This window comes from Miscanthus floridulus, chromosome 7 (assembly GCF_019320115.1).
Source record: "Miscanthus floridulus cultivar M001 chromosome 7, ASM1932011v1, whole genome shotgun sequence".
Taxonomy (NCBI): domain Eukaryota; kingdom Viridiplantae; phylum Streptophyta; class Magnoliopsida; order Poales; family Poaceae; genus Miscanthus; species Miscanthus floridulus.
The window spans coordinates 68803633-68831150 of record NC_089586.1 but is presented as its reverse complement, the minus strand read 5'-3'; the positions used below and the strand labels follow the sequence as shown (position 1 = coordinate 68831150).

The 27518-nt window shown below is 44.4% G+C and overlaps 1 protein-coding gene across 1 annotated transcript; it reads right to left on the bottom strand.

The window, feature by feature from the left end:
• Positions 1-11581: 11581 nt before the first annotated feature.
• Positions 11582-12949, bottom strand: LOC136463386 (uncharacterized). The gene has a single exon (XM_066462389.1). The coding sequence runs from the start codon at positions 12808-12810 to the stop codon at positions 12010-12012; it is 801 nt and encodes a 266-aa protein (XP_066318486.1). The 5' UTR covers positions 12811-12949; the 3' UTR covers positions 11582-12009.
• Positions 12950-27518: the final 14569 nt, after the last annotated feature.

Here is a 27518-nt window from a genome sequence, read left to right as displayed (position 1 = left end):
CTTTTTACGGCAATTAAATGTGTTTCCTTAGGACTAGCTTGAAATCTAGCACACATACACACACTAAACATGATGTCGGGCCTAGATGCGGTTAAATATAACAAGCTACCAATCATAGAACGGTAGAGAGTTTGATCAACCGGGTTACCTCCCTCATCTAGGTCGAGATGTCCATTTGTAGGCATTGGTGTCTTGATTGGCTTACATTCATCCATCTTGAATCTCTTGAGAAGATCTTTTGTGTATTTCTCTTGAGAGATGAAGATGCCTTCTTTCATTTGCTTGACTTGAAAACCAAGAAAGAATGTAAGCTCACCAATCATTGACATCTCAAACTCCTTCGACATCAATTCACCAAATTCTTTGCATGAGTCTTCATTTGATGATCCAAAGATGATATCATCAACATATACTTGACAAATGAAGATATGCCCATTAAGCTTCTTGGTGAATAGTGTGGTGTCGACCTTCCCAATGGTGAAGCCCTTCTCAATGAGGAAGTCCCGAAGGCGCTCATACCAAGCTCTTGGGGCTTGCTTAAGCCCATATAGTGCCTTGGACAACCTATAAACATGATTAAGATATCTAGGGTCTTCAAACCCGGGAGGTTGATCAACATAGACTAGTTCATTTATAAAGCCATTTAAAAAAGTACTTTTCACATCCATTTGATATAGTTTCATTTCATGATGTGATGCATATGCAAGAAGGATACGGATGGCTTCTAATCTTACAACCGGTGCAAAGGTCTTCTCCAAAATCCAAACCTTCAACTTGAGAGAACCCCTTTGCAACTAGTCTTGCCTTGTTCCTCACAACAACACCTTGATCATCTTGCTTGTTGCGGAACACCCACTTCGTTCCAATGACTCTTGCACCTTTTGGTCGCTCTTCAAGAGTCCAAACTTCATTGCGAGTGAAGTTGTTCAACTCTTCATGCATGGCATTGATCCAATCCAGATCTTTAAGAGCTTCTTCTACCTTGGTAGGCTCATAGCAAGAGACAAAAGAGTGATGAGCAATAAATGAAGTAAGTTTTTGAGATCGAGTCATTACACCCTTTGATGGACTCCCTATGATGAGATCTTGCGGATGATCTTGTAGGAGAGGTGTGTTTCTTCTATTGACCACTTGAGGAGGAGGTTGTGGAGCATCAACATCTTGTGCTTGTACCACCATTTGCTCATGGGAGATATGAGTATCTTCATTTTCTACTCTCCCATCCTTTTTCACAATCTTGTGGTACATTTGATGAAGAAGGTTGATTAATGACTTGTACATCATCTTCATCATCTTTTGGCTTGATGTCTCCCACTAGAATATTCTTCATAGCCTCCCTCAATGGTTCATCACCTACATCATCAAGATTCTCATGTGCTCCTTGGGAGCCGTTAGATTCATCAAATTCCACATCATATGTTTCTTCAACCAAGCCGGTGGCATGATTAAATACTCTATATGCTTTGGACTTCAATGAGTAACCAACAAGAAAACCTATATCACAACGTCTTTGAAACTTCCCTAGGTGTTGCCGCTTCTTGTAGATATAGCACTTGCAACCAAACACCCTAAAGAAGGAGACGTTCGGCTTCTTCCCATTGAGCAACTCATACGGTGTCTTGACAAGGAACTTTTGAAGAAATAGGCTGGTTGGATGCATAACATGCGGTGTTGATTGCTTCCGCCCATAGAACTTCAGGGGTGTTGTACTCATCTAGCATTGTCCTTGCAAGAGTGATCAAAGTCCGGTTCTTCCTCTCAACTACACCATTTTGTTGAGGAGTATAGGTTGCGGAGACTTCATGTTTGATTCCAACTTCATCACAATAAGCTTCTATGTTTGTGTTGTCAAACTCTTTGCCATTGTCACTTCTTATCTTCTTGAGCTTCACTTCAAATTCATTTTGAGCTCTCTTGGCAAACTTCTTGAAACAAGATGCAACTTCGGATTTGTCATGAAGGAAGAACACCCATGTATACCTTGAATAGTCATCCACAATCACAAGACAATAGAGATTTCCTCTCAAACTCTTATATGTTATTGGTCCAAATAAATCCATGTGTAGGAGTTCTAGCACTCTTATGGTTGACATAAAGCTTTGGTTGGATGAGTGTTTGCAACTTGCTTGCTGGCTTGACATGCACTACAAAGCTTGTCCTTCTCAAACTTCACATCCTTCAACCCTCTCACCAAATCATTCTTCATAAGCTTCTTGAGTGAGCTCATCCCAACATGAGCAAGTCTTCTATGCCATAGCCACCCAAGTGTTGTTTTGGTGAATAGGCAAGTCTTCAAGTTTGCATCTTCGGAGGTGAAGTCAACTAGATATAAGTTGTTGTATCTAAATCCATTGAATATCACTTGTTTGTCATCTACTTTGGATACAACAACCTCCTTCTCGGTGAATAAGCATTGGAAGCCAAGATCACACAATTGCCCAACGGATAGCAAGTTGAAACTCAATGAGGCAACATAGAGCACATTAGAGATGGAATGATCATTTGATATTGCCACTTTGCCCAATCCTTTAACCTTGCCCTTTGAATTATCTCCAAATGTTATTTTCCTCTTGTCCATCTACCTCTTCATCAAGTGAGGTGAACATACGAGGATCACCGGTCATATGTTGAGTGCAACCACTATCAATAACCCAATGACTTCCACCGGTCTTGTAGTTCACCTACACACAAGAGATTCAAGCTTTAGGGATCCAAACTTGTTGAGGGCCCTTCACCTTCTCAACAAGTGACTTAGCCACCCAAATCTTCTTAGGACCTACTCTTGTTGGGGGTCCTAAGAACATGACTTTCATCTTTCCACTAGAATCTTTTCTAAGCATGTAGTAAGCATTGAAAGCAAAGGGTCTAGCATGCTTGGGCAAGGGTTGTGGTGGTGGAGTTTGACACTCATGAGCAAAGTGGCCTTCTTGTCCACACTCAAAACATCTCTTTGGCTTTAGCTTTGGCTTTGATTGTTGGTGTTGAGCTTGAGCCTTCTTCTTCTCTACACTTGCCATGTATCTAATGCCACTTCTATCCATCTTCATGACTGGTATTCATGAGTAGCTCACTTTGGAGATGCTTGCCTCTAGCAAACTTGCTCAATCCCACCTTGAGATGCTCTTTCTCCATCTTGAGCTTCTTGTTCTCTTCCTTGAGAATATCATTGTTCTTCTCTTCCTTAAGTTTCTTGTTTTCTTCTTTGAGCTTCTCATTCTCAAGGATCAACTCTTTGTCATGATCAAGAGTTTCTAGCACAATGGTGTTGTGACTTTTCATCTCTTCAAGATCTTTCATGAGCTTCTCATGGTCGCTCTTGAGCTTGACATACTCATCATAGTCATTGCACTCAACCACTTGCTTGCCTTTGCTACTAGATCCATGCTCAATGCTCTCATCAATTAAATCATCACATGAGGTAGCTATATCAATCTTAACAACATGGTTAGTAGCAACATGTGGCTCATTTGGTAAGAATTCTTGTGCAATAACAAGGGTATCATAATTGATCTTTAGAGTTGTATATTCATCTTTTAGCTTGTTGTGACTAATGATAAGCTCATTGTGCACCCACTCAAGTTTATCATGTTTATCTTTAAGCTCTTTCTTGGAAGATTTGAGCTCCTTGAGTTTGGATGATATAGAGTCATTTGTTTCTTTGAGCTCATCATTAGCCTTTTCCAATGTATCACACTTAGCTAAGAGTGAATCATTTTTAGCATCAAGTTTTTCATTTGTAGCTCTACTCTTTCTAATGATCTTAGTGTATTTTCTTAATATTTTGACTAAGATCATCATATGTGGGTGAATCATCATCGCTATCACTATCATCATCACTAGCTTGCTCATCATCACTACTATCATCACTCTTAGTTACCTTGTGTTCACCTTTGGCCATAAGGCATAGGTGTGTAGAGGATGATGGCGATGGTGGCGGTGAGGATGCAAGATCAATAGCAATGGCGGCCACCTTCTCATTGTCACTCTCATCATCGGATGATCCACTTGATGAATCAATGTCCATGAGCCAATCATCGACAATATAGGCCTTGCCACTCTTCTTCTTCTTGTAGAAGTCTCTCTTTTTGCCATCTCTCTTCTTGTATGGCTTGTTCTTTTTCTTTTCATCTTCATCACTTGAATCATCTTTCTTGCCCTTGTTCTTAAACTTGTCTTTCTTGGGCTTTGTGCATTGATGAGCTAGGTGGCCAAGTTCGACCACAATTGTAGCAATCCATCTCGGAGATTGGCTTTCTTCTTGAGCTAGTGAAGAACTTCTTCTTGCTCGTCAAACTTGATGCCACTCTTGTTTAGCTTCTTTAGCATCTTGGCGGTCTTCTTCACCATGAGAGCAATACTTTCTTCATCATCTTCATCACTTGAGCTCTCATACTCAAGTCTTGCCTTGCCTTTATCTTGGCTAGCTTTGAATGCGAAGTCCTTCTCTTTCTTCTTTGTAGAGGATGAGCTATCTTGTGGCGTGATGTGCATGTACATCTCATGAGCATTGATCTTTCCCAAGATTTGTGTCGGTGTAGCGGCGGAAAGATCACCTTGATGTAGCACGGTCACAATGTGCCCATATTTGTCAATGGGGAGAACACTCAAGATCTTTCTCACAACGTCGGATGGTGACATTTGAGTAAGTCCAAGCCCATTGACTTCCTCTACAAGAACATTTAAACGAGAATACATTTCATTAGCACTTTCTTTGGGAAGCATCTCAAAAGAATTTAGCTTTTTAATCACAAGATGATAGCGTTCCTCACGCTCACTCTTGGTTCCCTCATGGAGCGCACAAACGTCCGACCATAGTGCATGGACGTCTTTGTGGTTCCTTACACGTTTGAACACATCTTTGCAAAGGCCTCTAAAGATGGTGTTGCGAGCCTTTGCATTCCATTTTTCATAGTTTACTTCATCGCCTTGAAGTTGTGCGGCATTCTTAGGTGTTGGGAACCCTTGAGAGGTGGCTCTAAGAATTCCAACATCTAGAGCTTCTAGGTAAGCCTCCATGCGAATTTTCCAATATGGAAAATCATCCCCCTCGAAGATAGGAGGAGGTCCATCCCCATGAGACATCTTGCTCTAAGCGGTTAGGCTTAAAAACGTGAGCATGAGACTCTGATACCAATTGAAAGGATCAAGATGCCCAAGAGGGAGGGTGAATTGGGCTAATTCTAAATTTTCTTGCAATGATCAAATCCTACGGATAGCCCAATTAACCCCTTGTGCCTAGAAAAGTGTTTCTATCAAATCAGCGCACAAAAGACTTGCAACCTATGTTCCAAACTTACTCTAGCATAGCAATTCTATGAATGTAAAGACAAGTATTGAATTGCTCAAAGTAAATACTCAAAGTAAATGTTCAAAGTAAATGGAGAGAGGAATGCGGCGATGTTTTGTTGAGGTATCAGAGAGTCGCCACTCTCCACTAGTCCTCGTTGGAGCACCCGCGCAAGGGTGTAGCTCCCCCTTGATCCACGCAAGGATCAAGTGCTCTCTACGGGTTGATTCTTCGACACTCCATCGCGGTGAATCACCCAAAGCCGCTCACAACTTGAGTTGGGTCACCCACAAGCTCCGTTGGGTGATCACCAAGCTCCCAATCACCACCAAGCCATCTAGGTGATGGCGATCACCAAGAGTAACAAGCACGAACTCTCACTTGACCACGCGAAGCCTAATGAGAAGATGGATGCACACTTGTCTACTCTTGATTCACTAATGAGGTTTCACTCTTGGATTCTCAAATCACAAACACCTCACTAGGACCTTGCTCTTCTTGGCACTCACAAATGTATTTCTCAGCTGTTGGAATGAGCAAAAGTGACTCCACTCATGAGTGGAGCATCTATTTATAAGGCAGCCTGAAAAACGAACCGTTATGAGCTTCTGCGGGGTGACCAGATGCTCTGATCGTTTTGACCGGACGCTCCGGTCAGTTCAACCCGCGCAACAGTTTTCACGTGATGACCGGATGCTGTCAGGGTTCGGTCAGTACTGACCGGACGCGTCCGGTCGCTCTTGGATGCTTACTGTAAATGACCAGATGCTGGATACTCAGGGTCCGGTCACCACTGACCGGACGCGTTCGGTCACTCTTTCTCAAGTCTGGACCCTTACTGGAGTCGACCGGACACTGGCCCTCGGCGTCCGGTCACACGACCTTCCAGTGTCCGGTCACATCAGACTTGTTCTTCACGGTCAAATGAACTAACCGAACCCTGCGACCAGCGTCCGGTCGCACCGGAGCCAGCGTCCGGTTAGTATTTGACCCTCCATTCACTTCCAACTCTCGATCATATGTGAATGAAGTTTGCTCCAAAGGATCTTAGGCATTCATAGGAGCTACCTAGAGCTAGCTTTAACAAGTGTGCACCACACCTAACTCACTAGACTCAACTAGGTCAAGCTACCCGTTCATACCCCCCTTAATAGTACGGCCAAAGGAAAAACAAAGTCCTAAACTACTCTAAGTGTCTCTCCAACTTCAATTGACACTTAGAACTAGTTATCCTTAACCTTGTCGTCCATCCTTTGAAAACCAAAACGATTTCCATCGTAGGGGCATGACAACCTCGATTGCCCAATCGATCTCCATTACCATGACCTAACTTAATTGCCTCTGCAAAACACACGTTAGTCATGGTAATTTTGTATTGACATTAATCACCGAAATCCACTTAGGGGCCTAGATGCTTTCAAGGGTATAGGGGTTAATACCCCCACACGGTGTGGTGAACCGATGTCAGTTCGATGCCCCTTAGTGGGACGCCCTACTTTTCCTTTTATAGCCCAAGGGAAAGCAGGGGTTACAGCCAAAGGGAAAAGGAAAAAAGAAAAAGAAATAAAGCTCCCGAAGGTGTGCCGTCCTCCTCTTCGCGTGGGTCCCGCTAACCCTGTAGATTGTGGTGGCAGCGGATTCGCACCGGGGTCCTATTGGCCACTGCAGCATACGTGCGGGCGTCGTGTGTCGTTCTTGTCTTTCATCCCATCCGAGCAGACGGAATGGTCAAAGGGTCCCTGACAAAGGCCATACGAGGGCTGGTGGTACAGTGCCAATCAACTGACGCCGGTCGACCGACGTTGGACGGTGGCCAGGTAGGGAATTAGCAGCACAGTGCTGGCCTATTGACGCGGTGGACGACGTGAGTCTCCTAGCATAGCCTGATGCGACCGCCAGTCGCATCAGGATGTGCTCCCGGGCGTGCGCCTCTACGTCATAGTGGTTGAAGCAGTTCAGGTCCTACCCTAGGGCCACTGCTTTTGTCCGGTAGCAAATCCGACCCTCGGGGAACGGGCGAGACAGAATTCGACCCTCGGGGATCGGACAAGGCGGAGCCCACCCCATGGGATCGAACGAGTCGGAGCCCACGCCTTGGGATCGGAGGAGACAGAAACCTTGTCCTTGGAGTTGGAGCCCATGCCTTAGGGTCGGACGAGGCGAAAACCTCGTCCTCGGAGTTGGACGAGACGTGGCCCGACCCCTAGGGGTCGGATGAGGCAGAGCCCTCCACGTGGGACCGGACGAGTCGGAGCCCACGCCCCAGGGTCGGACAAGGCAAAAACCTTGTCCTTGGAGTTGCAGCCCATGTCTTGGGGTCGAACGAGGCAAAAACCTCATCCTCAGAGTTGGACGAGACGTGGCCCGGCCCCTAGGGGTCGGACGAGGCGAAAACCTCGTCCTCGGAGTTGGACGAGGCGTGACCCGGCCCCTGGTGGTCGGACGAGGCGGAAACCTCATCCTCGAAGTTGGACGAGGCGTCGCCCGGCCCCTAGGGGTCAGACGAGGTGGAAACCTCATCCTCGGAGTTGGACAAGGTGTGGCCCGGCCCCTGGGGTCAGACGAGGCGAAAACTTCATCCTCGGAGTTGGACGAGACATGGCCCGGCCCCTGGGGGTCGGACGAGGCGAAAACCTCGTCCTCGGAGTTGGACGAAGCGTGGCCCATCCCCTGGGGTCGGACGAGGCCGCAGTTGCATTCTTAACCATCGGATGTGGCGACGTGACGCTCATTATTCATTTGGCTCGGATACCTGGGTATAGATATTCGACAAATTTCCTCCAAAATTCCTTCACAATGGTCTAATCCACAGGAATTTCAAAGAAATTATTGGGAAACATTCCTTTGTTCTAAAGGGCCACACAGGAATTTTTTCTATAGGATTCGGATCCATCAAAACTCCCATATTTTTCCTCCATTCCAAAGGAAGCCTCAATCGGAATCGGCTCCCTCTGCTGTCTGCCATCGTGATGCCCCTGATTTACGACTCCTTTGGAACAAATGGTTTTCATAGAAAAAACATAGGATACTTTATTCTATAGGATTTGTTACTGTAGCACCCTTTGGAAAGTAGGATTGTGCCCTAGGAAAAATACAGGAAACCTTCCATTGGGTGTGGCTTCACAGGAATTTTGTAGGATCCAGAACATCCATCCACTCCAAGCTCATGTTTTAAATTCCTATATATTTTTCCTATGAACCATCCAAACACTAATTCCTATGTTTTTTCTTTGCTTTTTACGATCCTCTGCTATGCATATGCAATCTCATCCTATCCCTAATTTTTTTTCTATTCCCATGTTCTTCTAATCCTACGTTCTAAGAAAAAGCCCTTACTGTATTCCGCTCTATATCTTTTTTTTTTTAGGGAGTATTCCGCTCTATATCTTTCTTTTTTCTTTTTTTGAGGGAGTATTCCCCTGGCCTATCGTTGCGGCTGGCTGGCTGGCTAGCTTCCGTTGGGTCCAGAGCATCATGTGCTTGGACTTGGCGTCGACCCATTGATTGCCGCGACCGCGACCGACCGTGGAGGAGCGCCCAAGGCCCATTGGCCAGACTGCCAGAGGCTGGCCGAGCGGCCCCAGCAATGCGTGTGCCCCAGAAAAGCCGAGACGAGCGCCGCGCTGTGTCAGACGAGCTGCATGTCGCGGTCGCGCCTCACGCCACGCCACCAAAGTAGCCCTCCGTCCAATACATGCAACTATATAATTCATACAAGTCAAATTAGTTTAAATTTAACTAAGAACCTGTTCGTTAGTTGGTTTCTGGACTGATAAGTTCGGCTGGTGCTGATTTGTTGTGAGAGAAAAACACGGTTGGCTGACTAATAAGCCCCGGATGAAACCAACAAGCGAACAGGCTGTAAGTCTACAGTATTAACATTTACTTCCTCCATATCAGAATAAGTTGTCTAAATAGTATTAACTAAGTTATACTAAATAGTATTAATGTTACTGGTTGTGTGGTGTGTATAGGACCTCTTTGAAAGGGCAGATTGTTTGGTTGTCCGTCAACATCCGTCATGCCACACATGCGGCTGCCACGGATAGCTGACTAGTGTTTGGTTTGCATGTAAAGGGTGACACCCACGGGTTCCTCTCGTTCATTTTCTCGCCACGGTTGGTGCGGCCAAATTCTTGGTAACAGGCTTTGGCGATGCCACAACTGCTATGGTAGGCTTTGGCCAGGGACCAAACATGCCCCTAGATCTATAAACATAGCTTCACTCCACTGGAAGGTGCCTCACCCCTCCTGGCTGGCCAGAGGCAGCCATGGCCACGCCAGCGTTGACCTATATGCTAATGTGTCAAAATATAAACTATGCAACCTTCTAGGGGCTTGAGTGGCCATTCCCACAAAAACCTTCATTTTCTTGATCTAGAGTTGAATTTCTAAACCAAAAATGTGTAACAGCTCTGTGGTGTTAGATCAACTCTAGAGTGGAGCTACTTCATGATGTAGTTGGTGGTCCGAACCTATTTCCATAGAGCTAGATCTCTCCCAAACAAGCCCATAAACCTCCAAAGATGTTTGGACCTGTACGACTGTACCCCTTCTATAGGACCCTCACTCCACCATTTTGCATAATTGGATCTCAACTAGAAATGTGCTGAGAAACACCATTTTGCATGCTTGTTCATTAACCCGACATGTGCTGGAAACGTCATTTCGTCGATTGCATCCCCTCTCAGGTAGACCGCAAAGCCATCTTCAAGAAGCCAAAAGGCGGAGTCATGTAGAGACACAAGGAGTCCAGGGAAGTCTTACTTGTGATCCCAAAGAGTGTGAAGTTAGTATCGTGGGTGCACCGTGGGCATGAGATAATTGGTCTCAAAGTAGTATAAAAAACCAGTATATATCCTGAGTCTTTGAGTGCTAGCCATATAAGGTCATACGCACGGCTATAAATTCACTAGTCAACGCTACAAAACGTTAGATAAATTTATAAATATTTATATTTTAGAACGGAGTAACAAACTTTATATTTTAGAATAGACGAGGATTAATGGAAACAAACTAGTCCCTTCCTTAGAAACTATAAGTTGTTCGGTTTTTTCTAGATACATAATTTTTATTATGCATTTAGGTATAAGTAGCAATGTATCTATAAGAGTTAAAATATCTTATGGAGAGAGCATTTAATTTTCTCTGGCTCGTTTTCCATTATGATGGTGGAGTGAAAAAGTAAGGACATGTTTGGTCCCTGCAACAGTTTATCATAGTTTAGGTACTCCCCTGTCTTTAAATATTTGTCGACACGGTTTGTGTGCGAATAAGTTTGAGTGTTTGACTATATTTATAGAAAAAAATTATCTCTAATTAGATTTATTATAAAAACAGATTCAACGATTTATCTAATGATATTAATTATATACCATAAACATTAATATTTTTATATATTTGATTAAATTTATTTCTCGGTAAGAGAAAACAACAGTTAAGTGGGAGTATTGACGTATCACGTATGCGCATGGGAACGTACGCGCTACGCCAGGCATCACGCTTCTTGGCTCGTCAAACTTTCTAATAGAAGACTCATTTCGTAAACTATATATACTTTTGCCATAATCGCGACAAACATTAATTTAATAGTGTTATGTGAGAGAGAATAAGCTAAAAACGATATATCTACATGAAGAAAAAAGAAACGTTACAATTTGCTGATTAATAGAATTCGGCAAGCTGCGTAGAGTATATTAATATTACTGCTTTGTGTACCACGAAAGGACCACGAGAGTAGTACTCCCAAAGCAAAGAGTAGTACCCCCTTGGATGGGAGAAGCGAGGCAACAATCGCCATCATCCCCACAACAGTGCAGTCGCCAAACAATGGCCGATGGTGGTACTCCTACGTGATAGCGATAGCTCGTGTTGCCCCCTCCTTCCTGCTGATAAGCGAACGTTGCCATGCTCCCGTGCCATTCCCAGTCAGTCCCCACCATTCCATCTCTCTCGTTCTCATCCAGCAGGTTGAGCTGAGCTGAGCAGAGCACGTATTTTGTAGGATGCGGCATGGGAGGAATTGAAGAAAGACGAAAGGATACAATGCTGTAAAGATCTGGCTTTCACCATTTCAGCCCCCTGAGTCGCTGACCGGCTGACCCCATCTTCCAGCCACGGATATTTAGAGGGGGAAAAAAAAGCTCCCAATTGGATCTGGGGCCGAAGGGCGTACTTAGTATTGGATAAGGCAAATACCCACCAACAGCCCACCAGAAACCAGCCAGAACTGATGAAAGAGCTACAGTACACCAGTTCACGAAGCAGTTGGGGATAAGCAGGGCAATCCAGGCAAGAGTTGAAAAACCCAACAACACCGGATCAATCATTTACTAGGGATGAACCAGCCGCCTAATTACACCACAAAAGCAAGGGGCTTTACCTGCATCCCACAGATGGAACAGTCAAGCAAGAGCAGGATAAACGCAAGCACGCAAGACCATAATTCACACAGTTATGAAGCACCAAGTGATGTTCATCTTGTTTCAGTTGCAGTTGCAGTTGCACCATCACTGGTTGCCATAATTACCCCATACTACAATATAGCTACCCGCGCTTGCAGATTTCAGATTTCCCTTCCCCAACTGAGAAGAGAATTGCCAGCGCTTTTTTTTTTTTTTTACCTCTGCTGCTACTGCCTACGCAGTCCGATCTTTTGCCAAAAGTACCCTAGAGAGGCCCCGCATTTACAGGAATGCCATTGGCCGCCTGCTGTGCTGCCCCTAGGTGGCGCCGCTCTCCACGGCGGCGGGGCTCCAAATCCCCCAGCGTCGGAGGTTGAGCACCCCGCCCATCACGTCCGCCCACCCGCGCTTCCTCTCCTCCTCGGCCTCCGCCGCCACCTCGCCGCCGCCGCTGCATTCCTCCGCTTGGGCCTCCGCCGCGGCAGTCTCTTCCGGGACATTCTCCTTGTTCTCGGATAGGCACGCCGCGGGAGCCGGGGTACAAGGGCAGGAAGGAAGGAGCGGCGACGAGAGGGGTTCCTCAGCCACCTCGGAAGCGGCGGGCTCCGGGGACTCGGGGCTGCTCCGCGCCGGCACCGGCGGCTGCGGCGGAGGCGGTGGAGGCGTAGAGGCGGCAGGAGCCCTGCCGCGCTTGCCCTTGTCGCGGCGCTTGGAGGAGGGAGGTGTGGCGGCGGCGGCGGACTCGGCGGCGCTGAGGTGCTCCTCGAAGGCCTCGAGGGCGACGTGGATGCGGTCGTGCTGCGGGGAGCAGTCCCACCGCGACCAGAAGCTGCCGTAGCACTCGAAGCACAGGCACCCGACGGTCGGCGGGTGGCCGCGCCGGCGACGCGGCCCGCCGCCTCCGCCTTGCGCCTGCTGCTCCGGCGGCGGCGCGGTGGCGGCGTCCCAGCCCACCAGGAACGAGCGCGTGACGAGGTGGGCCAGCACCCGCTGGTCCTCGGGGCACAGCCCGGCGACGAGGACGAGGATGGCGGCCGGGAGGAGCCGGAACGCCGCCGCGATGGGGTCCTCGGCGGGCGACGGGTGGATCTTGCCGGGCTTGGGGCACAGCGCCTTCATGGCCGCCGCTGGGCCTCGGGGGCGGTAGCGGTGGCGGTAGGGTTTAAGCCCCACCTCGTCGCGGAGGGTGGTGGGCTGTTAGGGTTTGGGGCTGAGGAAGAAGGAAGAAAGGGGGGGGGAGAAGCGGAGGGGGCGGAGAAGGTGGTGGTGGTGGGGTTGTGGCCTTGTGGGGGTGGTGGGCTTCGGGAGGAGCGCTTATAGGGAGGGCCGAGGTGCACAGGATTGGAAACAGTTGCTCTCCTATGCTGCTCTTTTGCTTTCTCCGCTCAACTTTTCTGCTCTGCCGCTCTCTCAAGATGCTCCTACGAGTTTTCGCGTTTTGGGCAGTGTTTAGTTGTCCCAAATTCCAGAATTTAGCACTATATATAAAGAAGATTTTCCGTTATATTAAATTTGTGGTTCATATATGGAGTACTAAATGTTGACGAAATTAAAAACTAATTACACAGTTTGGTTGTACTTTGCGAGACGAACGTTTTAAGCCTAATTAGTTAACGATTAAACAATTATTATCAAATAAAAACAAAACGCTACAGTGTAGCTACAGCGTTCGTTTTTCCGGCGGCGCCGAATCCGGCGTGAACTAAACATGGCCTTGAATATTCCTCCTGCGTGTCATTCATTAATGCAGCTGTTTTATGTTCAATCAGCTTCATGTGCCCTGAGTTAAAAAAAAACCCCTTCATTTATACACAAATGTTTCTATTATATAGCTTCATTTATATTCATAAACCCACGTCAGTGTTTCCGGTTCATCTCGCCATAAAATGAATGGTACACAAATGCTTCTACTATACGACTTTATTTATAGTCATAAAACCCTCGTCGGTGTTTCTGGTTCATCCCGCCAGAAAATAGATGAGGTGGCCTCTTTTTTCTTTAAGATAGACTGCTTGCTTGGTTCGAAAAAATACAATTCTAATGTAGTATGGTAGATGATGAGTTCTTTGGTTTGTTTTGCTAAAATGATTATGCTAAGCATAAATATAGTTGGACGCAATGTTGTTGTGACTCGCATCAAATTGTCAATGGATCTTTCTTCCAACCTCGATTGTACCAATTGAGTGTATGCATTGACATGCAGTAGGAAATGATAACCATCGTTAGAACTATAGTTAGGATAACGTAGATACAAGTTCGATCTCTTTTTTTTTTATAAAAAAACACACAGAGGTTTTCGTGATTTCTCTTAAGTAAAGTTTGATCCAGGTTTCAAGAATGAGGTATGGTTAATGTAAACGCCAAACCACTATCGTTGTTAGTCACAAGAACCCGAACAAGACACATACTATGCATGAATTAGGCGAAAAAGATGACTGCTTGTGTAGATTGACCATTCGATGTCTTCACATCTTAACTTGTAGTTGCAAGAATGTAACACCTCGGGTGTTTAAATACTAAAACCTGCCATGTCATCATATGCATTGCAAAGCATTTGGCATTTAGTGAAAATTTTGATAATGCATACACTAAAACAAGTTTACATTTATGTGGTATGTGTTGAATTGTATTGTTTGAATCAAGTTCAAATTTTGGTTTGAATTTAAATTTTCAAGAAAACCCTGATTTTTCAGTATTTAAATCCTACCCTGAAAACTCATTTCAAAATCTAAGCATATTTTGGGGTTGAGCCTAAAAGCAAAAGTGTAGAGCTTGTCAAGTTATACAAAGTTTGTTTTTGGAGGTTTCAAAGTTGTTATGAAAAATTTGAAGTAATTTCAAAAGGCGTAATTCGTTAAATGTCCCCTATTTGAATTCAAAAGTTCATTTTAAAATGTAGACCGAATTAGGGGGTGGTTATAAAAGCAAAGTTGTAGAACTTTGGATTTTGAGCAACTTTTATTTTTAGAGATTTTTGAGTTGTTATACAAATTTAGGAGTAATTTGAATTTTTAAAATGGAGGGCAATTCTGTAATTCTAGTGAACAGTACCACGACCACCGCCCCACTGCCGGCGACCTTCTGCTCGCTTCCAGACGCGCCTGTGGCCGCCCTTGGCTTCGCGCTGGCGCGATGAAGGCCACTGCGTGTCGTCTCCTTGCTCTCTCGGTCGTTCTATAAAGCCCTGGAGCCGTCGCCGTTCTTCCTTTCTCTGCTCTGTTTTTTCCGTCGTCGCCGGTCATCTCCGTCGAGCCCTCGCCGTCGAACCAGCGCCTCCACCGTCACAGCAAAGCGCTCAATAGCTTCGCCTACTCCTTGCGCACCTAGACAACCAAATGTGGTCGCCTGATTCCGTCGGGAATCGTCGCTAGCCGCCTTTCTTCCTCGCGGCCGGTAGCCTCTCCGTCGTGGCTACGTCGTCGTGGCCAGCGCTCTCCAGTGAGCCATTGCCCTTGCTTTGTGTACCTACAGCTCCGTTTTGATGCCGTGGTGCTTAATCCCTTGTTGCTTGGTCGTTTTGCCCACTGCAGTCGCTGGAACGCCGCCACCGACGAGCTTTGCTCCACCGTGATCACTGTGAACGTCGACCCGTGTCACCGTTGCTTCTCCGGTCTCGCTCTTTGCTTCTACACGTTCGGGGTGAGCTGCTGATCCTTTCTAAGCGCTTAGTTTGACTGCTACCGGTCTCCTGTCGCCGACGTAACGCTGCCGTGTTGTCGCATTCGCCATGGCCGGCATCAGCCTTGTATCGTGTCATAATTAGTCTTCGTAGTGCATCAAATCGATGCGCCTAGTCATGGTGATTGTTTTGGTGCTTTGGCCGTCGCCGTTGGACTCACCGTCGGCGAGTTTGCGTCGGTCAGCGCCATCGCCGACAGGGTCAAAGCTGGAGGTTGAAGATGACAAGTGGGTCCCGTATGTCAGCGACTGTGCAGTTTGAAAATGATTTTTCCTTTTTCAGAATTGAATGAATAGTGTCTATTTTTGTTATTTTTGTGTAGATTTATTTAGAGATCTAAAAATTATGAAAATTTTTGTGTGGTCTCTCTATGATGAATATTATTTAGGAAAAATATGAAATATTGAATTACAGTACTTTTTGAATCTGATGAAAATTGCTCAATTAATTAATAAATGGATTTACATGATTTTTCTAGGCTTATTTAATTATCCAAAAATTATGAAATTTATTTTGTCACTTACTTATCATGTGATGAACCTTTACTAAAATTTTGAGCTCAATTTGAATAAGTTGATTTATTTCATAATTTTGAAATAATTAATTAATTCATAAAAGCAAATAGTAACCTTTAATGATTTAGGTTTTGTTTTAAATTTTGGATTGAGTGATGACCTTGGGTCATTAGTTGATAATGATCCTTGGCAATTGATGTATGTGTTATGAAAAAGATTTAGTTCGTTTGACTTGCAACTGTACCGCGAAGGAAAGTGGTATTCGAATTGTTAATTTTGTATTCATCATCAAGCATCATATTTCGTATTCCGCATCATGTTAAACATGGCATCGTTATTATGTGTAGTGAACGAAGGTGAACACGTGGTAGTTAATCAAGTTGCGGAGGAGGTTATTCCGCCTGTTGAGGTCGGATCAGATACTTGTGGAACGTCGCAGGAACCTAACCTTTCCGTCAACGAAGGCAAGCCCCGGATGCATTTAACCCTACCTTGTGTTTTACAAATTTTATCGCTTTTGCTTTTCTATACTGCATTAAGTGATCATGAGTCAAGTGGAAACCTAATTGGTGCATTACCAACCTTATTTTTCTATATCTACCTTGATTACCTGTTTTATTTGTAAATGTCTAGATATGCTTAGTCATGCTTAGCCAGGTGATTACCTATCATCTACAAGTTTTAAATGGATCTTTGGTTACTTATGTTATCATGAGATATGAGCATGTGAAGTAATAAATCTAGATCGGGCGGACTCGGTGTGTGAGAGCTAGAAGACATGGAGGTCTTGTGAGCGGCTTCTTTCTGCCTGTGTCGATTAAGGTCCGTCCGTTATTGAATTGCATGAGATGAGACTTTGTAGTACTAACCACATACTCTGGTAAGCCTTAACTTGGCGATTCTATTACGAGAATGGCTAATCGCGCACTGGGCGTAGAGAGATGGCAGGAATAGCATGTACCCACATGGCAATGGGCCGGATTGGTGGAGTACTGTATTCTCAGGTGGCGTAGACCCGTTCTTGTTTTAGGAGACCTGCGAGTAGGTTGATATATGTAAGTCGGGGACCTGCATATGTCGTGTGGTCTGGAATCCCCAGCTAGGTTAATAATCGATTCAAATCGTCGTTGCTCCTCGGTTATAAAGACTCAACTCACTGTTCATCATCGTAGTTAATAACTGGAACTTGAGAAAGGTTTGAGAACGAGATTGATATGAAGTTTATGATCTCATTATGGATCATGGCAGATTCATATATGGTACTTATAAAGTTTTACATGTTAAAGTAAAGAATTTTGTTAAAAAGCTTTTACGCAAAAGAACTTTGATTATTCCTAAAGCCATACCTTGAATCCCTGAGCCTACATTCCTAAGTCTTCTCAGTTTTTATTTCGGTTAAGTCTTGTTGAGTACTTTTGTACTCAGGGTTCATTGACCCTTGTTATAGGTGAGCCTCATGAGCAGGTCTATTTTGGACCTTGTTGCATGACCGTTGTTCACGTCGATGACGATAAGTGTAACACCTCAGGTGTTTGTCACCAGTTAAGCAATGGGTTTAAGCTTAAACATGACAGATTAAGAGACGATGGAGATGTCAAGATCAAACCTATGGAAATAAGCCCCAACCTAAACTCGGATATTGCACCCTTGCTTACGTATGGACCCTTGTTAAGATTATGCAAGAGTAATTCTAAACATGCTTCTTCCATGTACATTACATCCACATGCATCCATCTAGACCCGTGGAAAAGTTTCATGAAGTTTGGAATCAAAAAGTCACATAAAATGATAAGTCATATCTTTGCATGAATTGCTTTATCAAGTGAATGGAAACATATGAAATCAACCAAACCTTATAACCTTGCTCAAACAACTCTAATTGAACTCTACAACAAAAGTTATGAAGGGTTCGTGTTGAGCGAAGGTGGTGAAAATGTCCGAAAATAATGGAAACCCTATATTTTGTAGCAGAAAGGACTTTGCGTTGACCGAGAAATAAAGTCGACTTCTGGACCAGATATGAGGTTTGACCAAAAATGAAAGTTGTAGTCCATATCATGTAGAACAAACTTTGTTTTTGGACCAAGAGCTGGATCAACTTGGAAATAAGTCAAACAGAGGCTCGAAGTTGGAACCTGCTGCTGATTTCAACACTTAGAATTATTCTAAGTCAGTTTCGCTAAGCAACAACGTTGGCATTCCGCGTTCTCCAAATTTTGCTAAGCAACTTCAGTTGATCCAAATGTAAAAGTTGAAGCTTACATGATGGGGAAGAACATACAAGAAGATGGCACCAGTTGCATTTCATTTCGACCATCAATTTTGGATGTTTGCTTGTCGCTGTCAAATCACTGACACTATCAAGTTTAGTACTAATTATATGCTAATCCAACAGCCTAATGGCCGAGCACCCTCAATCAAAGTCGAAGAGCATTCTGAGGACAACAACTTTTCTATAGGCGCCAAGGTCCGAATCTGCACCGAATATGCCGAAAACGGACTCCAAGTCGGGCACAGCAACGCGCGCCACGTACTCGATGAAATGACTTCGTGGCAACCATGCCGCCGAGCGCGCCCCACCATTGCCGAGCTTTGCTGCCACGTGCATCCACGCCCCTGCGCCCCTGTTCCGCCATAACTGAGCGCCTGAGGCTTCCCCTTCCACTCCCGCTCACTCCCTCTGGCTCCCCCTCGCCCTTTTTGCTCCAACCGCGCGCCTGCGCGCGTGCCAGCGCGCGGCAGCCATGGCCGTCGTGGCCGAACTCCATTGCCGCCGCTGCTCCTTCTCCTGCAGCCCTCCAGCATCGTCACCAAGTACGCCTATGGCTCCGCGACCGCTTCCCCAAGCCCTAGACGAAGCCGAGAACCGCAGTGTGCTTGCCGTCGTCGAAGTCGCTGCTGCCGGCAGTGCCCTGGCGCTGCTCAGCTGCTGCGCTGCTGCTGCCTGCAGCGTGGCTGGCCTAGGCCAAGCGCAGCCACGGCTAGCTGCGGCCAAGCCCCAGCATGTCGCCCCTCTGTGGCCGCCGACGCCTCTCTCCAGCCGGCCGGAGCGGCCACCGGCCGGTCATGATGTCCTCCTCTGCTCGGTTCGGTTGGAAGAAGAAGGAGGACCTCGCGCTCGAATAAGAAAGAAGGCAGGGGGTTAAGTGATGAAGTGGTGACTCTGATGAATAGTGCAGTAAAGGATCTGTTCGTGCGGGTTTTATTTGTGGAAACTACAGGGACCCTTATGCAAGTTTACATTCCTTTTCTTTTGCTTTTTACAGATTTGAATGATGAACTTTGAAAATTCGTATTAATTAGTAGAAAAATCATAAAATAGAAAATGAGGACTTTTTGGAATCCTTGTGAAATTCTCTATGTACTAGATCAATAATATTACCTGCTTTAGTTTAAAGGTTTAGCTGTAAAAATAGATTTAAGCAGTTAGGTTCTCAATGCTAGTCATGTCTTGTTCTTTTTATAACTGCAGTTATTTTACTCAAATAAATGTGAAATTTTTATGGAGTGTTACTGATGTGATTAGTGATGTCTGGTAAAAATTTCAGTATTTTAGGCTTGATAGTTTAAGATCTATAAAAATAACAAATTGCCTGTATTGCCTTACCCTTATTCTGAATAGGCCTGCAAGATTAAATTAATTGGCCTAGTTAGGTTATGAATCATGACTTTGTGATAATACATGAGTTGTAGTACTTTTATTAAGCTTTTCAAAAAGCTCAATATCATGATTTTTGGTTAAGTAGATCTTGAGTTATACTTGCTTAAATATCAGTGGTTGTTTCTGCCCAAACTCTGACCGGGTTACCTTGTTGGTATTGTGGGGCCTTCTTAATAGTAGAATTTGCTTTAGGTGTTTACAACAAAGTTGTTTAGAATTTGATAAGCTTTCTAAAAAGTCTAGAACCACAATTATTGGATAGGTATAACTCCATTTATAGCTGTTTAAAGTGGCATATCAGTTTCTGTCTATGTTTTGGACAGAGATGCAATTATTGGATTAATTGACCCTTCTAACTGTAGAATAATCTTAAGATGATAATAAGAAAGATGTAGATAACTCACCTAACTAGCTTGTGTTAAATTTTCATGGCATGTGGCCAAGTAGTTTGGGAGTTATAACTGTTCTAAGTTGGTCTTCAGAAATTGTAGCTTTCTGGAATTTCTGGACCAGCCTTGATAAATGTGCCTGTTTAACCTTGTTAACTTTGGAATCATGCTGATAGGTTTAAATATGAATTGTAAACAATTTCATAAGATTTCCAGAATGTCTTCTTGCAAGTCATTTGGATTTGTGTAACTCCAGTTATAGCTAAACCTTATAGCTGCTGTTTGCATGTCCAGAAATTGACAGATTCCAATTATAGTTGTTTGCTTGTATATTGCTAAGTGTGGCTTTGTTGATAATCAAGTTATGATACTTGTGACCTTATTAAACTTGTGTCATGCTTGATGTGCTTGCTCTCTATACTTAGTTGTGTGATGATAGTTAAATAGCTACGGGTGTCTATGTCTTACATAATCTTGTGTTGTCTTGAATGCTTATGTGATGCATCTTGTGTTACCATTCATCACATTCATACACATGCATCTTGCATCTCATTTAGGTACGCTAGATGAACCATGTGAAGGACGTGATGTTGGAGCCAAATCCGAAGACGATGTATGGAGTATCTGTCCCAAAGATGGAAGGACTAAGCGAGTGCTAGGATCTGAGATGTCACCAGGATGGTGCAAGCTAACTGAACTGACTTGTGTCGGATCCCAGGCAAGCCCCGGAGCATTATAAGCCTCCTAATTTATAAAAGCAATTCTTTCTATATATGAGTTATATATTGTTGCATTAAGTTGTAGGAGTTGGTTGAAACCGTTGATGCATTTATTACTATCCTTGCCTACCTTATTACCTTTTTACCCTATTAGGTCAGGATCGAATAACTGCTTAGCCTTGCTTAGACCAGTAGCGATCGGTGATATCCGGTCACCTACATTATAGGTGGTTACTGGAAGAATTTAGCTATGGAAAGAATGATATCCTGGAAGTAACCATGGGGTAATGTAAATGGAGACCGGACGGGATGTCGATAGAGAAGCAACAAGACATGGAGGTCTTGGGTGTGGATCTATCCCCGTCTGTGTCGATTAAGGACCGACCGTTGTTGGGCCTCGAGTCATGTTGAACGCATGCCTTACATTTAGCTGGCCGGATAAAGTACCTTCCGACCGCGAAGCTGGGAGATTTTTCGGGCCGAGTAGATTGCCCGCAACGCACTGTGCCAGAGCAGGTGTGGTAGGACACGGGGGCGAGATGATAAGACCAAAGTGCAGTCGGTCGGCCCCCGGGTACATGTGGTTCCTGGCAAACTCGAGATTCCTGGAAAGTTGACTCGGTGATCAATATCTCACTTTAGCGGGTGAGTGAGGTTTGTGTAAGGAATAAATCACCAGCTGGTTAGGAATCGATTCGAATCGCCATCGCTCCTGGATAGTGAGCACTTGACTCGAGTTACTTCATCGTAGTAATTATTATGGAACAATGATGGTTATCTGGATGGTATGAGATATGCTAAATCTAAATTGGTAACTGGATGTTATTGGTTAATCAAGTGATTGCTATAGTACAGGTGCTTACCTAGATGGATAGGTCATAATAAAGATGATGCAAAGTATTTAAAATGGTTTCTTCATGATAGCTTATGCTTTTCGCAAATAAGTCAGCTAGCCCACTAAAGAAAGCCTTGCATAATCCTTGGTGTCGCTTTATTTTGGTTTAAGACGGGTAAGTCTGGCTGAGTACATTCGAGTACTCAGGGTTTATCCCACCTTGTTGCAGGTGATGTTCTCGACCTATTGATGATGGTGGCTAACCACCGGTGGGCTCGGTGATTCTATACTTACTTCTCCTCTATATGCTTTTGTCGGATGATGTCACTATGCTAGCAATATATTTGGAACTTATATTAATGTAATCATTTGAAAGCTATGTTGTTTCCACTAAGCAGTTTTAAAACCCCAAACTTGTACTATTATTTGGTTAACCCCTTTTTAATATTATTTCCGCTGCAACTTGATGTATGTGATGTGTATTTGCTTAATCACGCGATCTTGGTTGTGATGTTGATTTACCGAGGTCTTTCAGGACACTCGGCGGACTACCGGGTTTATATGAGTGAAAGTATGGGTGTGTCAACGTGTTAGCGGGGACAACCGTACTTGATCTTATATAAATTGGGCGGTTCTGTCACAGCTGGTATCAGAGCCAGGTTAAGCATAATACTGTCAGGTACATAGTTTTAAAAGCTAAGTTTTGGTTTTAAAAGGTCTATTTTAACTAAAACTTTAGCTACAGGCAAATTTGTCAAAACTTAATTGCAAAACTATGCTAGCGACATCTTCCTTTATGCCCAGTTAAGGACTATTAGGTGGCTATCTAAGTACTAACTTTAAGGGATGTACTTTATTGCAATTTTTCTTTCGTCGTCCATACGGCGTGCTATTGTATGGATGCCATTCGCTTGAATGGTACTGTATGGATCAATTGCCTCTACGCCCAGGTAAGTGTGAGTTGTGAGAGTATGACCGTCCAACTATCGGTCTAGGGGAGAGTTAGCTGTGGTTACTGGAATATTTACATGTTACACACATGTATATATGAAGGTACTTAATTGTGGGTATATCTGTCGGGTAGCTATGGATATCAAAGTATATACATCTGGGGATGTATATATGGAGAGTATCTTAGTTTACTACTTTCATTGTGTGCTTATTTATCTTTTTGTGGGGATGGGCTGCAATGAATTTGCCTGCAGGTACGCTAACCACGAATGCGTAGATTGAATGTAGCTGACGACTAGCTATATACCGAGAGAGTACGTGTTATGCCACCGACATAAAACGTGATTGTCGCCTTAGGCTGGCAATTTTTGTGAGGACGAATAGGACGAGCATGCATCATGATTGTGCTTGTGCATAAATATGCTTTCCCTCACCTTGTTCTAATACTAAGTAACTTGTGATCAATGTGATGTTACTATCTTCTCTGTGTGAAGTTAAACAAGAATGCCTTGTTCCATGTTGCTTGAATAGGAAGTGCTTGAGAAAAGTGTGTGCTTAGCCTTGCTAGAAATAATTGTGGTTACATGCTTAAACCTATAATGTCCTCTAGTTTAGCCAAGTGGTGGGTATGTATGCTTGTTATTTAGGTAGTGCCGTAGTTGTCACCCTTTTGTCCTCGGTAAGCGTACGAGTGTTGAAGAGCGCTATCCTAGAACCACGTCCAAGTTTTGGTAATCACTTGGTGGACACAAGACGTATATGGAAATTCGGCAAGAAGTCCCCTGCTCAGTTGTCCTTGGAAATTAAGCTATGCTCTCTTGCGTTGTGTTTTGATTTTCGGATCCCCTGCTTGTTGACTCCTAACCTTGTGACTACCTTTGTTTGCTATCCCTCCTTCGCATAGTGCTTGCTCCTATGCAACCCAATTTATGTCATGTGAGATTTCTTGTGGGTTGTATGTTCAGTAATGGTGCCACGATTAGCGATCTATGGTGCCGCGACGAAACCGAGAGCCTCCTGTGGGTGCACACACAAGGCTGTGCTGCTCGGCACGCGCTGGTATCGAGGTTTCTAGTCATGATCCATTGCAGAACTACACCAATATGTTATTCTCACTTGAGCTCTTCCTTGGTTATCTCTCCTTATCATGTCAAGCGATCTATATGTCGAACTAGATGCAATAGGACTTCCTTCTGGAGTAGTCCAACGGTTAACCTTTGAAGAACAGGTCACTAACAGGAACATAAATAGACTGCAAGAGGTGGTAGACAAGTGACTCTACTCGACGTGACTATCCCTATAATGACGTCGATCATCTAGTGAGCAACTTATGTCATTTTCATTGGATCAGAAAGGTGCACCACACTTAAGGTTGAACAAGTTATCAGTCGGATGATAAATGGACTAGGAGATTATGTGCTGTAATAGGTCACCTGGTATATATGAGATTCCTGTCCAAGTTCTCAATCTTTAGGTGCATAAGGATGACGTAGACAAACCGACCTCCTTTGGTGTGACCCCTTTCTACTGACTTCAATGGCGACCATCTGTAGGCTTCGACTAAAAATTTTTATTGTCAAGAGTAAAGATTTGGAACCTTTTTAGTGTTGAGGGACAACTGATTTGTTACCAGTAGGAAAGTTAGTCTTCAGTTAGGTAACGACTATTTGGTAACTATGAAGGCCAGATTTCACAGAACAATGTTGATCAAGGAAACAGCAAACCTGGTCCCACAATGCAAGTGCTACTTCTTCTCCAAATGTGCTATCAAGTCAATTCCATCTTTGAAAATCACGTATATAGTACAAGACGTTGTATCGGCTAGGTAGGAGCTAGCGAAAGCACGTCCCTAGTTTTAGTCAGCATCTTTATGCCCTAAGGTGCCAATTACACATGTGTCCAGACTCTATTGGATGAAGTGCCGAAGGATATATAGGAATGGTTCCTTGTCAATGTAGAAATGCCCTACATGTGGAATAATGTTTTGTGCCCTACGAAAACAGCCCACAAGTCCAATGCTTGTGCATAGTCAAGTTGGTGCCTAAAACGATGGTTGAAGTATTACTAGAGAAGCATGTAAGGAAAACTCTAGCCTCCATCCTCAGCTAGAGAAAGACTGCTGCTGCTATGAGAAAGGTTAGAGAGTGCCAAACACACACCTCAACGTGTGGAGCGAAGAAAAGGGAGGACACGAAATCTGTCCAGATTTTGTGGCACTAAACCGGTTATCTTCAAGCCGGCGGTTAGTGACTCAAACGAAGTTGGATTGAACCCAAACTTGGTGATCTCATTCATTGCTTAGGACCCTTCAATGTCTTAAGTTAGTTTGAGTATTGGTTGAGTAAAACATCGGATTAGAGAGATATCTTGTCGGCTTGGTTTGCTGCCATTTTCAAACACAGCAGTTTTGGTAGATGAATTGTTTGGATGGTCAAACGGTGCCCATTTGAGTTGAATTTTGGTGAGTAGTTAGAAGACCCATGGATCTACATGTCCACAAAAATTTGTGCATATTGGAGCAGTAGTTTGTGAGATATGAATAGAAAACAAAAGGGTATAGAATCTGCAATTTCGCTGTGACTGCGATCATCATTTGCATTAAACGGTTGTGTTTGTAATTCATGCCAAGGAATTACAACTTGTAGGTATATTGCTAATTAGACAACCCTCCATACCCTTGAGAAGACTAATTGCACCCCTATGTGCCTTGCCTTTGCCCTCTTAGATCAGCAATGCGTGAGCAGTCAAGGTGTTCTAGAAGTCAAAATTGTGCCCTTGCAATTCGAAAGCAATTGGAAAGATGTCAAACCGCAGATTTTTGGATTATGGTTTTTGAGATATTGATTGGCCTTGGAATGGAAGTCTCAAAGACAAATGTAGTAAGAAGGCTGGTTTTGCTACGATGCAAGTCAACCCAACTTGTTGTGCAACTGCACCACGAAGGCAAATTGTGCTCAACCTGCTTGGTAGTGAACTAGTCCCTAGTTTTGTGATTACTTGCAACTTGTATTGTCCTCCAAGCCTCGCTAACATCCTTCTACGTCAATGGTTCTCCAATGCTGACATGCCTTTGGTACCTTATATGTGTTTTTACCCAAGAGGTTGCATCAGATCCAACCTAGATCACTATTGCAACTTGGATACGAAGGCTCCCTAAGGAATGATCATCGAGAACGTTGAGCCGACAGAGTCAGCTACTATGTTTACCACTCACTCAGCAGACTCAAACCATACAATATTGTTATCAGAGAAAGAGAACTGCACACATGGAACCATTGCAACGAGTATCCTTCAGAAGATTATCATCTAGTGCAAAGTCCATAAGGTCTGTGCTATATCCACTTGGGAAGTAGATGCTGCAAGTATTTAGTCTACGTTTGTATCGCTCTTCGTACATCAAGGACGAAGTACGTAGGACATTGCTATCTTGGATTCCTCCCAAAATAACAATATTTCATGAAGGCCAAAGAAGGAAATAATTCAGACAACAGCTTACGACGAAGAGCAAGTATCAGAAAGTGTCATGACCAAATTAGCCTCTCTGATGCTCCAAAGTTAAGTAGCCTAATGCTATCACTGATGTTGGAAACTGGATGACATGTTTCTCTTCCCTTAAAAGTCTTTCGCATCGAATCTCGGGACGCGATTCCTTTAAGGGGGGAGGGCTGTAACACCTCAGGTGTTTGTCACCAGTTAAGCAATGGGTTTAAGCTTAAACATGACAGATTAAGAGACGATGGAGATGTCAAGATCAAACCTATGGAAATAAGCCCCAACCTAAACTCGGATATTGCACCCTTGCTTACATATGGACCCTTGTTAAGATTATGCAAGAGTAATTCTAAACATGCTTCTTCCATGTACATTACATCCACATGCATCCATCTAGACCCATGGAAAAGTTTCATGAAGTTTGGAATCAAAAAGTCACATAAAATGATAAGTCATATCTTTGCATGAATTGCTTTATCAAGTGAATGGAAACATATGAAATCAACCAAACCTTGTAACCTTGCTCAAACAACTCTAATTGAACTCTACAACAAAAGTTATGAAGGGTTCGTGTTGAGCGAAGGTGGTGAAAATGTCCGAAAATAATGGAAACCCTATATTTTGTAGCAGAAAGGACTTTGCGTTGACCGAGAAATAAAGTCGACTTCTGGACCAGATATGAGGTTTGACCAAAAATGAAAGTTGTAGTCCATATCATGTAGAACAAACTTTGTTTTTGGACCAAGAGCTGGATCAACTTGGAAATAAGTCAAACAGAGGCTCGAAGTTGGAACCTGCTGCTGATTTCAACACTTAGAATTATTCTAAGTCAGTTTCGCTAAGCAACAACGTTGGCATTCCGCGTTCTCCAAATTTTGCTAAGCAACTTCAGTTGATCCAAATGTAAAAGTTGAAGCTTACATGATGGGGAAGAACATACAAGAAGATGGCACCAGTTGCATTTCATTTCGACCATCAATTTTGGATGTTTGCTTGTCGCTGTCAAATCACTGACACTATCAAGTTTAGTACTAATTATATGCTAATCCAACAGCCTAATGGCCGAGCACCCTTAATCAAAGTCGAAGAGCATTCTGAGGACAACAACTTTTCTATAGGCGCCAAGGTCCGAATCTGCACCGAATATGCCGAAAATGGACTCCAAGTCGGGCACAGCAACGCGCGCCACGTACTCGATGAAATGACTTCGTGGCAACCATGCCGCCGAGCGCGCCCCACCATTGCCGAGCTTTGCTGCCACGTGCATCCACGCCCCTGCGCCCCTGTTCCGCCATAACTGAGCGCCTGAGGCTTCCCCTTCCACTCCCGCTCACTCCCTCTGGCTCCCCCTCGCCCTTTTTGCTCCAACCGCGCGCCTGCGCGCGTGCCAGCGCGCGGCAGCCATGGCCGTCGTGGCCGAACTCCATTGCCGCCGCTGCTCCTTCTCCTGCAGCCCTCCAGCATCATCACCAAGTACGCCTATGGCTCCGCGACCGCTTCCCCAAGCCCTAGACGAAGCCGAGAACCGCAGTGTGCTTGCCGTCGTCGAAGTCGCTGCTGCCGGCAGTGCCCTGGCGCTGCTCAGC

What these genes read in the sequence shown, in the direction of transcription:
- LOC136463386 (XM_066462389.1), bottom strand. Translation starts at nt 12,810, where the DNA reads ATGAAGGCGCTGTGCCCCAAGCCCGGCAAGATCCACCCGTCGCCCGCC.